This window comes from Astatotilapia calliptera, chromosome 16 (genome assembly GCF_900246225.1).
Source record: "Astatotilapia calliptera chromosome 16, fAstCal1.2, whole genome shotgun sequence".
Taxonomy (NCBI): domain Eukaryota; kingdom Metazoa; phylum Chordata; class Actinopteri; order Cichliformes; family Cichlidae; genus Astatotilapia; species Astatotilapia calliptera.
The window spans coordinates 19,068,005-19,083,833 of NC_039317.1; the positions used below are offsets into that span (position 1 = coordinate 19,068,005).

At 40.2% G+C, this 15,829-nt stretch overlaps 1 protein-coding gene across 3 annotated transcripts; it reads left to right on the plus strand.

Annotated features, from left to right (window-relative positions):
- Nucleotides 1-12,420: 12,420 nt before the first annotated feature.
- On the plus strand, nucleotides 12,421-14,992 carry atp5mc3a (ATP synthase membrane subunit c locus 3a). Of its 3 annotated transcripts, none has more exons than XM_026144466.1 (5): nucleotides 12,421-12,506; nucleotides 12,707-12,803; nucleotides 13,569-13,643; nucleotides 14,125-14,315; nucleotides 14,419-14,992. In XM_026144466.1, the coding sequence occupies exons 2-5, from the start codon at nucleotides 12,765-12,767 to the stop codon at nucleotides 14,531-14,533; spliced, it is 420 nt and encodes a 139-aa protein (XP_026000251.1). In that variant the 5' UTR covers nucleotides 12,421-12,506; nucleotides 12,707-12,764; the 3' UTR covers nucleotides 14,534-14,992. The 3 variants fall into 3 exon arrangements, with proteins under 3 accessions (XP_026000251.1, XP_026000253.1, XP_026000252.1); XM_026144468.1 differs by lacking the exon at nucleotides 12,421-12,506 and adding an exon at nucleotides 12,519-12,594; XM_026144467.1 differs by lacking the exon at nucleotides 12,421-12,506 and adding an exon at nucleotides 12,529-12,618.
- Nucleotides 14,993-15,829: the final 837 nt, after the last annotated feature.

The window sequence follows — 15,829 nt, forward strand, 5'->3', positions numbered from 1 at the left end:
CATTCAAATGAAGACTTGCTCTGGATAATGCAGCGTGGCTTTGGCATGGGCAAACAGCACTTGATTCTAACTGCTTGACTCAGCCGAGGAGGGGTTCAGTGTCGTGGTTCACGTTTGCCTCGTTGGTGCCAAATAGTTCAGCCGCATTATTGATGTAGGCGGGTATCGATGAGACAAAATGATGCCGTATCGGGTGACCAAAGCAGCAGCCGTGACACCGACATTATCAACAGAGCATCTTTTATATTTATGTATTCATGCACTAATCAGAGCATGTGTTCCTCCTTACAGTTTCTCACGCAGGTGTTCATGAAGAGGGCTGTGTGTTGATCAATGAGGTGTCATCCAAACCCGACCAAACCGATGCACCACTTTCACTGTCTGAGGCGTACTCGTATTTGTCCAAGATTTCCAATGATTTTCAATCAGGCTCCACTTAGGCTGACTTTGAACTTTGAACTCTTGCTTGCTCAGGACTCTGAAGCTTACCGAGGCAAATATCTCACTGTCTGTATTCTAATGAGTTTTTTACCATTGACTCGTTCACCCTTTCGCCTTGTTCTCACCACGATTAGATCCTCTGTGGTCAGATCTCTATCATTATCCATCTATTCACACTGATTGCTCACCCACCAGGTGTAATGTGTCAGCATTTTGTGGACTTTAATTGGAAGAAGATATAGATGATGGCTTATAGCTGTTGTAAGTCAGTTCCTTGAAAAGGCTAACATGTAGTGGAGCCATGAGACATCTGATCAGCCCTGTAGTCTCCTGATTATGATTGATATGATGCATCCCATTCTCGGCTCACTTTAAAAAATAGAAACAGAAAAAGCTTTTGACACCAGCGTTTGAGGGTTTAATCCCACATGTCTCCATTTTAAAGGTTAATAATCCTTTTAATTAAAGGATAAGCCTGTATTGAACACAAAATGTAATCACCAAAGGATTACAGAGAGAGATGAATATAGCCGTAGCAATTAGTCCAATAATTAAGGCTTTAGTGCCGGACAGAGACGAGAGAGTGCTGGTGATGTGTCATAAAATTCATAGAGTTGTTAGGGCGCTGTGAATGCGTTTGGTTGCAGCTTTACAGCAGCATGCCTGCATGTGCACTCGGGGTGGTGGTGAAACATGGCGTCCCAGTGGATGGAGCTGCAACAGCTGTTCTTGCCTGAGCCTGGTGTTTCGCACAATATGATCGCTCCATCAGCGAGCCCGCTCTCCTAACTGCCGCATCTGCATTCATCAAACACACTTATCAATAAAGAGGACCGTGCAACAATAAATGATCTCTGAGAGGAAACAAAGTAGCCAGGGTGGAAAAAAATGTCAGGCGCTCATTTTAATCACTGATGTTGTTAATCAATAAAGCAGCTTCATATCTTTTAATTAAAGTTTTATTCCCAGCAAATGTTTGCCGACTCTGCCTGCATGTCTTTTGGGGGGTTTTTTTCTCCTTCATTAATGGAACCAGTTGGGACTGGAGAATGGAGGTGGCAGCTGCTGATGACCAGTCACGATGGGGCACTTGTGTTTGTAATTGCATTTTGTCACCTACAGAGGGTGTTAAGAATCCTTGTTAAAAGCTGGGGGAAAATCTCACAGTAACAATTATTGTAGAGCAAATTACCAGGTAGGCAATATCTAAGCTGTCAGGAAAGGTTAGGAGAAATGAGAGGAAGAAGATGGACTATTCAGACATTCATCATGGCCATAGTTGCCACTTCCAAATTGAAAATTGGACGGAATGCATCCTCCATTTTCTCAAAATCTGAATGAGTTAGTTCTGATTATTGCTGTGATTGACAGAAAGGCCTGGATAAATAAATAGGATGGTAATTCATTTCTGTGCTTGTGTCTTAGATCCTTTCCCAGACATCACCTCTCACTGTTTTGGCATTTACATTAATGATTCAGCCAGGATCAGACAGCCCACACGGACATGTATGTGAGCAGGAACATGATAGATGCACATGAACATGTATTAATGGATCTAATCTGGCCTTGGATGGTTTGGGGAGGATTTCTTCATTGGCACTAGCTGCACTGGTACCATTGCAAGGTGTTGCCATGTGAGATTTCCCCTCTACCATCTGTCTCTTTCAACTCTGTATATTACATTTACACCACATGCTTGGAAATGTAGCTTCCTGGTTTTAATGGGAATGTGAGGGAACCGTAAAATAAATATTCTCCTTCCTCTGGCACGCAGGGTGTTGCCGGAGCCAAGAGCATCGTCTGTGTTCATTTGCAACAGCACTGTCCTTTGAATTCTATTTATGGCGAGCTATAAATTGAATTATTGAAAAGCTATTGTTTGTTGCATGAAATCAGCGAAGCAGTAAAGGGGTTAAAGTCAAAGAGTTATAAAAACAATAAGCAAGGGCGTGAAAAAAATCGACTCCAATCAGGACTGGGTCAATATTTAGACCCTCACCATATCACGGGATTTAATAGGACATGCTCCATGTGTATTTATAGATTGCAGACATCTGCTGAAAATGGGAAAAGGTTTAGGCAGTATTGATTCAGATTTTTTGTTTTGTTTTATTCAGTAGCACATACAGTATGTAGCTTAGTTTTGGGGAGGGGTACGTTTTGGGACATGATCTAGTTTGGTGGAAAAAGTAGGCCTGACTTAGAGGAAAAACTTATAAAAAAAAGAAATCCTGTGGGTACCGAGGACAGGCTGAGTTTTACCTGCTGTACGTCAGCCTGAAGTTTAAGATCATTTTTTTATTCTTGTAGTTTAGGTGCACAGTATTGTGGTAGTGCACTGAATCAGCTGTCTGTTTGATCTGTAACTGATCTAATAATCAAGAAAGGCCAATCATTCCATCATTCAGTATTTCCAGCTTGAGGACTGTTATTGAGATGCAACAGGAACATGTAAAGATGCTGATTTTAGGCTTTTTGTACCATGGTCTGAAATTTTATTCGCCAGACAGTTAATTGATTTATCCAGAAAATAATCAGCAGTAGATTAACTAATAAATAAAGACCTCTCAAGCGCCATATTCCTGCTAAAATGATCTCGTAAAGACCTCCTCTTTCAGCTCTTAGCCATTTGCAAGCTGTGGCCATTGTTGATTCAAGGTGAGACCTGATATTATTGCCTTATAGGCTTGTGTTTTTATTGTTGTTATTTTCAAGAATGGGCCCATTTTGTCATTTAATTGAGGCTCATGGGCTCGGCTGCGAAACGGCGCACAGGGGAATAAGACGTCAAGCGGCTGAATTTCCACAGCCATTAACTGTTCCACACTCAATTAGAATGCATAGGATCCTGACATTTCATAACTTATGGGTCTCCAGGCTGATATAACCCCCCGCTATAAAGGAAGCAACATTGTGAAGACACCAAGCCAGATACTTACATCCTCTCTGAGGTTTTAACCAATTGCTTTGTGAATTTTTGCAGTGTAAAAAAAAATCATGGTTGGTTAAGAGCAATGCATGATGTGATTTAAAAAAAAAACCATTCCAGGGGCTCCGTGTTGCAGCTGCTGTTTCTGTGTAGGTGTGGCGTAAAAATATTGTGCTGTTTTGCTCAGAAGAAGCCAGATACTGCTGTTTATATGCTACATCATCTCAAACTATCAATTAGATCCAGTTTCATGGCAACATTCCCCTCTTTCCTTATCTATTAAATCACACTGCATACCAGAAATAACAAGAACGGAGGATACACGTATGACACTGTTGTAATGCAGCATAAATATGAAATATGAACGGCAGCAAATTGAGCCACTTAATAAAAACTAGGATTTTTTATGCTATGAGCCATCTCGGGGAAGGTGATCCTGACAATCAGAATTATGATGAAAGAAATGTAGTTTGATTGCTGTTTAATTTTCTTTGGTGATCTCTCGCCGCCGCTATAGCTCAGGTTGAAAACAGACAGGTTCTATTTGCCAGGTAATTAATAACAGTCCGCTGAGGCAAGATTCAGCTATTATTTCTAATATGGTGTGCGATTGTAAAAAGTACCTTTTCCAACGGTACGATTGCATTCATTTATATCTTGTTATATTGTAAATGCTTTTCCAGAGCTCTAATTTATACAAAGTGAAGGCAAAATTTCACCAGAACCATCAGTAATCGAATTTAAAGGGAGGCTGCAGCTATCTGAAGGGTTACCAATTAATTCAAATTGATTGCCTATAATAATTTAGTCTATTACAGAGCAGCATTAAGCTTTCATTACATGGGCCGTGACTGTTCCTCCTTTGCGTTTTTCAACTTATTTTTCATCAAACAGGTCTGACCCTTAATAACTCAAATCATGAATACCTTTATGTAATGTAGAGGTGATGAGTTTTAAGAGAGTTACTGCGAACATAAAGTACTGAGCATGGATAGGACGAGAGCAGAGAAATTGAAGCCAGAGGTTGGGCAATAGATCACACTTTCTTTGGGCTCTCCGTTGGTGGCAAACCAATAAAGTTAAAATAGGTGAGGCCCTCTGCCATGAACAACAAAGCACCATCAGCAGTGCCTCCAAGACGGAGCCTTCTATAGGTCACCGCTGCTGTGACTCTCGACAAAATGACAGATTAACGACAACAGGTTGAGCCCCGTACTTTCGGCCGCCCACAATCTCAATTATGTCTGTCTTAATGTACACTGAACAGCCACAATCACAGGGCCATGGACAGGGTAAACACACTTGCAGGAAGCAGACTAGTGACAGGATAATAAAGTGCCATGATTGATTCAGCTTGCTGTGTGCCACATCGGTTTATTGTGTGGGAGGAGTGGTACCAGATTGTGTGGGGTTCTGTGATGAGCTATCTGTTGTCTGGGGCTCTGAGCTGGGATTCTATGTAAATGTAAAGATCAAGCTCCTTATAGCTGCTGTGTAGTGTTTTGTATTGTTTTCAACTAGTCTTTAAATAGCTGTTGTATATTATCAGTGTTTATGGTAAGAGTCAGATCTAGTATTGGAAAATTAGGAAGAGCCGAGAACTAGTGAATTATAATAAAATAGCTAAAATTCATAAATGCGCTTCCACCAATGTATTAGGATATTTTACTTAGTCATGTTTAGGCTAACCCCCCTCCTTTTTTTTTTAGATCTCCATAATATCTTTTCATAGTGCAACAATGTAACATGTTTTCAAAAGGGTTTTAAAAATCTGTTACCTAGTTAATATGTGGCCAGGAGCAACTGTTTGGCTGTGCACGTACACTGGAAAAAGAGTTAATGCATATTAATGAGGCCTATAAAAGCAACTAATTGAGCATTCCGGATCTTGCTGAGTTGGGCATCTGTGAGTGACATTGTGCAGCACCAGGACCTACACCAGACTGCCCTTTATTAGCTCTCTGAACTGGGATGTAGGTCAGGCCATTAAAAGCAGGAAGGGCTCTTTCAGTAAATATTGCTGTGACAGCCTCATACTTGACACCACAGTATGTGAGCACTGTGCGGGCGGCGTTTGCAGCAGCCGCACGGTAAATACCTCTAAGTAAGGAGACGTTGTCGAATGAATTGCCGCACCAAAAAGTTGATCCTAGTTTAAAGCAATTTAATTGAGCACAATAAAAAGCAGCCATATGCCTCCCATAAAAATCAACAGCGTTCCGTGTCAGTGCTAAGTAAACACGCCTGGAATTTCAGTTTATGCCGAACATATTATAAGTCTCATATCCACTAATTTTGCTGATGATTGAAACAAAACTCCCATCCACTTATTGTTTAGTCATTTGGAGGTAATATTCACATTAGTTAAAGGGCTGCTTGTCAGTTGCATATCATAAACCCATCATTATTTTAAAATAGAGACTTGTTTTGTTCATGAGGAGTACAAAGCTTTGTCAAAGCATCGCCACACTCAGGTAAAGACACATTTAGCAGTTAAATGCACTTTAAATCAACACCCAGCCATTAAATTTCAGAGTGATGACTGAAATAAACCGAGCTAGACAGAACACTACACTAAATCACCGTCTAAAACTATAAGTAGTAGGGCAGTAATATCTCAATAGGGGGCAGCACACTGTCATTACAGATTGGCCTTTAAATCATATTTAATTGCTCTTTTGTGTAGTAGACTGAAGCTGCAGTTTTCCTCGAGCTTGAAATACACCTTTCTTATAATCTACTATACAGTGTGCACCATATAGTGTCTGTCTATCAAATTCATTCTCCATATGCCATCCTTAACAACCTTCTGTCTGCTCACGTGCATATCTGTGTTGGTTGTTGTAATAAAAACAGACGGCAGCACATCCAGTCATGGACCACACTGTGAGGTCAAGCAGATTCCTCCAACGCCATCGCCTTCGTTTCTTTTCCTGTCATCAGCTTTGGCTGGTTTTTACTAAAGTGTCATAAGCCATTTGATTGTAAATCTTAGTGACCTTGAAGTCACTACAGAAAGCAGAGATCCGTAAACCAATCATCGCACGGCTGCCCCTGTCAGCCACGCTCCTGTTCACGCAGTCGCTGACTGAATTTCCTGATGTTAAACAGAGAGAGGAAAGGGGATTAAAGCTCGGTTCAAGCTGGTGTTTTGTGAAAAACAAAATGTCAGTTTTTAAACTTTATTTAAAATCCAGCCAATATTGGCCAATAGAGTACTTCTGCTAAGGAATAATTTAATAAAATCACCCTGTTCACTGGAATGCTCGTAAGAACAGGGCATGCAGTGGATGCAGGGGTGTTACAGACTTAGCTAAAAAGTCAGGATGAAGACTAATGATACTGCAGCCTTCAGCATTTCCCAGACCACGTCCAACTGCTCTGCTCAGCAGCAGCGCAAACATGAGTGTTATTATGGATTCGCAGAAAAATTGATTTCTGTGAATGTCCTTTAAATCTTTTCGAGATAAAGAATGCTTGCTTCATTTCTGTGGGATGATTTTCAGCTGTATCAGGAAACTGCCTGCATACTCCAGCTCTGGATTATTGGAGCCGCTGCTTGAAGGCTGTCTGTACTCTCGCTGAATATGATTCTCAGAATCTTTCCACACGAGTTAAAGAACTGCTAAAATTTTTCACAACCTGCGGCTCTGCAGAGCTGTGACCTGGATTCAGTCGCCACCTGATTTCACACCTGTTCTCCAGTTTGCTTAGGGACTAAAACTGCAAGTGTTATGATAGCGTATGATCATCAGTGCAGTAATTACCAAGTGTGCCACCCACGAGAAATGGAGCAGTCACATTTTTTAGCTTTGCTGGGCTTGGAAATTTTTTCTCGTGAACATATAATGATTAATAAACTGAGACCACTTTTCCTGCTACATATTGGCTCTTAGCATTCGAAAATGTGAAAGTGGTTTGATAATTATAGACCAAACTGCATGAATACATTTAGCCAGAATAGTTTCTTTCACTCAGGATTTTTTTCATTTGTGAAGCAAAACTACAAGCACCAGAGCTACCTAATTTTGTGTTAGTACTAGAAAAAAACTGAAGTTATAGGCACTTATTTCTTTAAGGACTTTGTGTTTATATTTCTTTGAATTCGAATAATATTTTAGCAAAAATGATTGGTTTATGTGCCTAAATTGTTTTGTTGCTATATCAACTCTTGTTTGTTCTGTTCTGATTCTCGGGACAAGCATTTGTATGATGTTGTGAGAGTGCAGTAGGGATGGGATACAATATCACTTGTCGATTCTCTTATCTATTGTTATTGGGTCATCATTGGCTTTGTTTTGAGAGTCACCACCATTGCTAAGCAGCATTCATGCAAATTAAATGCACGTTGGAGGTGAAATGTTTCTGCATATTTGTTGAGGTATTTCCCTTCTTTGTTTTGTTGGAGTATTGTGGTCGTTATTCAAAAAGTCATTGTTACACAGAACCCTTTTCTTAAAAGCAAAGCAATGAAAAAGTAATTTGTTATACTACTCGTTACATTACTTTAATGTTACTCTGTAAAATGTTCTGAAACACAGTCATAATCATAGTCACCATTTAACAATATAAACTTGAGGCTAGAACCCCAAACCAACACAAATCCCTAATGGGGACACACTTAGCTAAGATCTTTCTCTTAGTAGAAAACAAAGTTGACCACACAAAGCAAAGATGAACCCCAGCACAAAAAAGCAATTTCCATAGTAATTCTACTTTAGAAATGTGAACAGGTAGAAAGGAAGGCTGCAGCCTGACTGCTCATCTGCTTGTCACCTGTTGAAGTTAAGGATCTGGCTGCTGGATTCACTCAGCTTTTACTCTTGGTTCTTGGCTAGCTTAGCGTTAGCATGCTGTCTTGGCAGATGCTTGTAAAGAACCGAAGTTTCGTTAGCACCCATAATGCAGTTGTTTCTGTCCTTGATGCAGTTTTCCACTTCCATTCTTCTCGTCCTTTTGTGCAATAAAATAAATGTCCATATCCACGCTCTAGACTCCATCACTATTTTCCTCCTCTGACACACAAACTGTAATCAGCTGATAATACTGCAAGTGCAAGAAATGATTAGCAGGATCAATAGGTAGGCAGACTAATGATTCCAAGGAATTGGACTACTAGGAACCGGTTCTTGATTCCCATCCCTAGAGCGTAGGCTATGTTGGTTGCGGCTTTTACACATATAAACACACAGAGATAAGAAGGAACCAGCCCAAGGAGAGATTTGTAGATAAAAGTCAACCAGTGGGAAAGTCTATGGATGTACAGAGATGACCATTTAGCAACAGCATACAGAGAACAGTTTCCACAGCTAGCAATAAAACGTGAAGCACAAGGATAGACAGCATCCAACCTTTATAAGTACTGGCCAGGTGCATTCATAAAAAGCAGATCACCATAAGCCAATACAGGTTAGAAAAATTGAGAGGTGCATAACTGCACATGCACAGTTGCGCCATGTGACAGGGGTGTACGGTGAGCATAAAAACACGGCTGCATCTGTCACCCACTTTGCAACCCACCAAGCCCCCCAGCTCCTCATTTCATGCTGTATTTGATTTCATTAAAACCTGCCCTGTTCAGTACTCGAGAACCTTGCTGCTAACTATTAATTGGCACAGAAAGAATAAAACAGGCTTATCAGACTGATGTGTTGATGAACACATAGGGCTATATACTTGGTTCCCTTTAATTTACATTTTGGCTACACAAACAAATAAAAATACTGAATGAATTATTCTCAGATAGCTAATTGGTACAATCACAGTCTCAGCATAAAAACCGAAAACATTGAGAAATGTACTATTGCTTTTTTCCATCATTAAAGGTCTGCAGATTGCTTGTTTTAACCCACTTCCAGTTTAAAACAAGCATATATTTGTAAGCTTAAAGCAGACAAGTAAGTAATAAGTTAAGAAACTCTTTGTTAGATTGAACATGTGTTTATGTGATCTAAACCATTCAACAAGTGTTCCCATCCTACAATTTACTGCTTTTTTTCTCTCCACAGACAGATTTTAAAAGGTTTACATATGAGTAAAAACACCAGGAGCAGAACACAAGTGAACTGTAGCCCTGCAGGCTGTGTTTCCCTGTTCTTGACAAAGAAAGGAGCCTCAGTAGTTTAGTGCAGGATCCAGCGATAGAGATTAGCATGGAGCCATCAGCAGCGCTGCAGTCCCTCCCTACCTTGCTTCTGCTGTCAGACCGCCTCCTCCCTGCTTGTCAGAAGCTCCGACGAGGAGCTGTAAAAACCTTTTCCCCTCTCCTTAACAACTGCAAAACAACACGCACACACCCCGGCTGAGGTGCCTGCTTTTCTGAGGCCTCTGACAGGACGTGCTGCAGGCACAAATTGTAATTCATAAAGGTTAAGGGGGTCAATGCCTTTTATTACCAGTCTGAGTGCATCCAGCTTGATGGGGCGGGCATGCAAATGGAATGTCTCAGAGTGTTCTATGCAAGAACTCAGACAGCGAGTGCGTGCGTGCCTCTGAATGGGAGGAAGTAAAAGGTGGGTAAAGGGTGTCGGGGGGGGGGGGGTGGGATCGGCTGCTCTCTCCACCCTCCACAGCCATGTAGGACCACACAGCCGCTGCCCGGTTAATTAGACAGTATGACATTGACCTCAGGTAGTTAACGGCCACTTTGATGTGTGCCGTCTTGCAATTAATATATTGTAAATCTTCGTGTTTTATCATACGGTTAGCTCTGACCTATAAGTTGCTGCGCAGCACTTGGACATAAAGTGTGTTCTGTCATTCTACATTGTGCATTAACACAATTCAGTTGCAACGGGGTAAATTGAATCTGTCAGATGGTAATTTTGCCAAGAAAGCTCTCTATTCATGCAGGGCAGCTGTGGGTACAATGTAGCTTGCCATCGCCAGTGTGTGAATGTGTGTGTGAATGGGTGAATGACTGAATGTAGTGTAAAGCGCTTTGGGGTCCTATGGACTAGAAAAGCGCTATACAAATGCAGGCCATTTACCTATTTGTCTTTTGTGCAAGAGCTCTAGTCCAAACCAGACATAGAATCAGAAAAATATATAAAAAGTATTTTACCCACAGGAGTGTTGCTATGTCACAATTAATGACTAATTCACTAGGAAATTTATAACAGTGTCACTGTGGAATGGGTTGGTGTCTCTCCTCTTTTGTGCTGTTACCATGACCCCAGCAACAAAGGCTCTGATCACATCAGACCCTATTGCTCCCTCTGCTGGACCTCAATGAGAATGACCTTGTTCTTCGTTAGAAAATCTGTACATGTTTCAGGCTGTACTCACCATACAATGGTTCAATAACAAGATAACAAGTTTGTAATTTGAGATATTGCCAATCAGTGTGCAGGTTGGAGACAGCGGCAATGAGAAAAAGACAGGAGGGCAAGTTGGAGGTGTTAAAGTTAAAGATATTAGCATTTACATTGGGATTGACCAACATGGAAAAAAATTAGAAATTAGTATATCAGAGGAAAAGCTCAGGTTGAGCAGTTACGAGACAAAGTTAGAGAGGAGAGGGGGAAATGATGTGCAGAGGAGGGATAGTGGATACTTTGTACAAAGGGTGTTGAAGATGAAGCTGCTAGGCAGGAGAACAAGAGGAAGACCACAGAGAAGGTTTAGAGATGTAATGAAGGAGGACATGCAGAAGGAGATTGGTGTGACAGGTGGATGATGCTGGGGATAGAGTGAGGTGTGGCAGATCCACTGTGGCGACATAGATGCTTGGCTCTGGTCTGTAATGCAAGCTTCCAAACACCTTTCACTTCTGCAATGTAAAGTTCAAATAAACATAGGTCACAGATTCTGATCAAATACAAAGATATAAAGATATAAAATAGAACAGAATGGAACATTTAAGAACAGAATATCATTAAAAAGAAGTGCATACAACAGTATAGAACAGAACAAAATAAAACTGAATGGGTTAGAATAAACAGCAGTACAATTGTAGATCTGAAGGGAATAGTACATAACAGAATAAAACGAATTATACCACAACAGAGTCAACACAATACAATAGAATGGAGTAGCATGCAGCTGTTATGTGTTTCTCAATGCATAAAATCTATCACTGTCTTCCTCTGTGTTTCTGGTACATATATGATCTACTGACTGATCCCACTCAATGGTTATGAGGTCAGAAATCTGTGGTTTCATGTTCATTGTAAAACTGAAAAGATCATATCTGAGGAGCCAGTGGGACTTTCCTTCCTTTAAGCCAGCTTGCAGCAAAGGCATGCTCCCCATGCTCATTACCTTTCCATCACAGACCAGCTGCTGTGGAGTCATTCATCACGATTACAAATCTGCCTGGTGCTGGTAGCCTGCAGCTCCAACATCAGCCTGTGAGGAGCATAGATAGGCCCTAGTCATCAGTCCCCCTGGACAGAGTGTTAAATTCACACCACAACAGGTGATAGAGGTGGACAGCAGCGGGCAGGTTTTGTTATGAGAGAAAAACTAATGCTGAAATGTGGGGTTGAATTCTACCTCTACCTGAAAAATGGTCTCACAGTGTTGGCCGTGTTAAATTCAAATATATTACACGAGAGAAAGAGAAACTAATCATGTATCTGCACTTAAAAAAAAATCACTCATTTTCACAGCAGGACTGAGGATGTGTGTGGGTACACATAAATATTTAAGAGTGGATAAATTGATGTTAAGTATCCCTACTCAAAAACTTAGCATTGCCACTTAATTATTTGAGTTAATTAGTTACATGATTTTGTTCAGTAATGAAATACATCCTTCTTCTAAACCTGTTTAAAAAATATAGAAAAGTATCAAGTAATGCTTCAGACTCAGTGATTGGTGATAAGAAAGAATTGGAAAAGCAGATAAATGGGTTTTTTTTTTTAACTTTAAAAAAAACCTGATTTCTTAACATTGAATGTAGTAGAACTGGCCATTTCCAATAGTATAAAACATTTTTAAATGTCCATCTGAACTTTTTTTCTCACATTAAAATTTAAAAAAACGTACTTAAAACATTTATTGATAAAGTTTCTTCCCGGCTGATTTTCAATAAAGTTTAATTGAAACGACCTGCCCAGTCACCATCCGGGCATCTTACGAACACCCCATCGCGCATGCGCACTCTTCCACTGTGGTTCGACCTCTGCAGTCGGTAAGTGTGTAATGGCAGTTTGAATGAGAAACGTATCTTTATAAATCCCTTTTCATCCTCTCTTTAAGCTTCGCATTGCAGTGGGCAAGTGAGGATAACATACAGAACGGATGTGAATGCACTTATGAATGCTGTTATTTTCTCTACTGGGCATTTTTACACCCGTTTGACCTTAATTCTCTCCGATCTTCCCTCCATAGAGAAACCCGGGATTCAACCAGATTTGACCGAACCGGTTAAAACTACCTAAACTAGAAAATGTACGCCTGCGCTAAGTTCGTCTCCACGCCGGCTGTGGTGAGTTTCTCTTCGTCTGTGTGTTTCTTTGAGTCGGACTTCTCTTAATGTCGCAAATAAAGCCGGTGGGCCTCTGGTTGAACTTGACTGCAGCTTTCCTGCAAGGGTATCAGACTAGGCCGGGAGCTTAGCCGGCTAATGCTAAACCAGTAATTCACATTCCTTTTTAATGGCAGCAGAATGGGTGCAATGTTCATGAAATTTACGCATGCGATTTTTAAAATTGTTAATAATAATGCATCTATAATCCTGCGTTAGCCTTTAGCACGTAGCTCCCATTATGGCCGCTAGCTAAGGTCATTTAGGCCTTCTATTAGCAGAACAAGGCGCAGAGTGCACAAGACCTCGCACTTTGCAAACAATACAGAAATGGTTACATTTTCCGTTTGGGCTGCCAGCTTGCACGTACATATATCCTGGAGTGTCTTTATCCAAGGTCATGATACTGGTTTTGGAGGCTAACCAGTTTGAATGACAACACAAATGGGTGTTAGCTAACTTGCACTGGATTTTTATTGTAATATGCCAACATCATTGCTCAACAGTAAACTTTTAATACTACTTGCAGTCATCACTAAGCGCCACAGGTCACACATTGCAATGAATTACACTGTGACATTCAAGGAGTCATCCACCTTCAAACATATCCACAAATGGGGAATAGTTGCCACTGTTAAAGCACATGTGTTGTATGATACTGAGCATACATTCATGTAAATTGTTTATCTGGACTCATTATTCGTGTTTTTGGTGTTGTTGTTGCAGGTCCGTGCTGGTTCCCGGGTTCTTTACCGACCTCTGTCTGCCTCTGTGCTGTCCAGGCCTGATGTCAAATCAGAGGTAAGAAGAAATGCAGGCTTTCTGCAACTTCTACAGCCCTTCTTAACAGTGCAGTGTTGGAAATTATTACCTAAATTACCACTGTCAATTTTGTATAGCACATTTCATAATACGTAAACTCCGTGTGCTTACCATAAAAGATAAAGACCAGCTATGCAAGTCTGCAGTGTCTGAAAGCAACAGATCAAAGTTTTAAAAGAAATAAAATACAAGTTAAAACACACATGCAATAAATAGTTCAACCTTTATGTGTGGATTTCTGCTCTGTAGTTTATCTTTACGTTTAAAACTTGCCAGTAAAATGGCAATTTTTTTTGATTAATGGTGTGACAGAACTGCTTAAAATTTCCCTAAATTTCAGACTGTGCCTCCTATATTACTCCTGTCATCTGTTGCCACACTGTTTTAAATGTCAGCTGATGTTTACATTGAGGCGGGCAGCGAAAGGACAGTGTTTACAGTGCCTCTTCTCTTGTTACAGAGCAGTGTTGCTCTGCTGCCTCAGAGCCCCCTGAGCCAGGCTACACTGAGAGGCTTCCAGACAAGCGCTATCAGCAGGGACATTGACACTGCTGCCAAGTTCATTGGTGCTGGTGCTGCCACAGTCGGAGTAGCTGGATCTGGTGCTGGAATTGGGACAGTGTTTGGTAGTCTCATCATTGGCTATGCTAGGTTTGTTTTAATTTTAGTGTCTTTATTCTTCACTATAACGCTAATTGATTCCTTGTGTGTTCTGTAAATGTGCTGATATCTTATTTTCTTCCTTTCTTTGCAGGAACCCATCTCTGAAGCAGCAGCTGTTTTCATACGCTATCCTGGGATTCGCCCTGTCTGAAGCCATGGGACTGTTCTGTTTGATGGTGGCTTTCCTTATCCTGTTCGCTATGTAAAACTCTGCTGTCAGACAAAATTTTCATTACAGATGTGACTACATATTTTATTGTGGCTACCAAAATTGTTCCGTGTTGGTGTCATGGGAAATGTACATTTTCAAGTCTTTTAGACACTGTCAAAAAAGCCAAGACATGTATTGTACAAATGTAAGAAATTACGTGATTAAAATACATGTGTTTGACTATTTAACAATGGCAGTAACTTTTATGTCTGGATTATAAATGCTAACACAACAGAAAGCACTTGGCCTTCATGAATGTCATCTTTTCTGTGAAGCAGGTGCTTAGACTTGCCATTACTCAGCCTTGTTTTCATAGACTATAACATGCAAGCTTTTTGGGGTCCACCTTAATGACTTTTTGGTTCAGCTGCACTTAAGTAATATTGTATTCAGACAGCAAGTGAGTGCTTGCTTTTGTAAATGCCACTGAATAAATCTAGCTGATTTTAATTGAGCTAAGTAATGGGTTTTGAATTTTTTGACTTGTGATGAAAGCCCCCGGTTTCAAAAGCTGACAGATTGTAGTCATTACACCTTTATTGTTGGCTGCTTTCACTGGCTGAGCTTAAATTTGAAGAGGTAAAATCAGTCTTAAAAAATGCCAGAGTTGATAATCATTAAGTCACTTATCAAGCAGAAATGCTTAACATTCATTGTTAAGGGTGATCTTTAAATATCTCAGTTTAAGATTTGGCTCACACAAACTGTTGCTGTACAATCCTTTACTATGATAAGGTAATATTTGTCACTTGTCATGACAAAAAATGATCAGCATAGATCCAAATGTATAACAATATAAAATGGTGATCTATATTGTGTGTGTGTGTGTGTATATATATATATATATATATATAAGTTCAAAATGGAGTGTATATTGTAAACTAGTGCAGTTAACTAGGGATGGTTTATGGTTTATATCCACCCTTTTTCTCACACATCCAAAACAGGTCATGGGGGACCGGAGCCTTTCACAGATTGCCTGAAATCATGTTTAAAACCTTGAAAGTCTTGAGCATCAGCAGTGACAAAAGGATTCTGGTCAGATAACATATCGGATCTGTTACTTTTTTAACGCTTAAAAAAAATCTTGGAAGGTTACAACATTAAAAATAATAGTAATGAAAATAACAAAATGATTAGAGATTGTTTTATGTATAAAAAATAATAAAAGGGATTAAGTTGGAGCCTCCAGAAAACACTGAAAACTAAATCAGTAATTTTCTGGAAGGAGAAACATCAGAAATATGACTTTTGTTAGCAAGGATATTTTATATGCCTTAAAACATGTCTG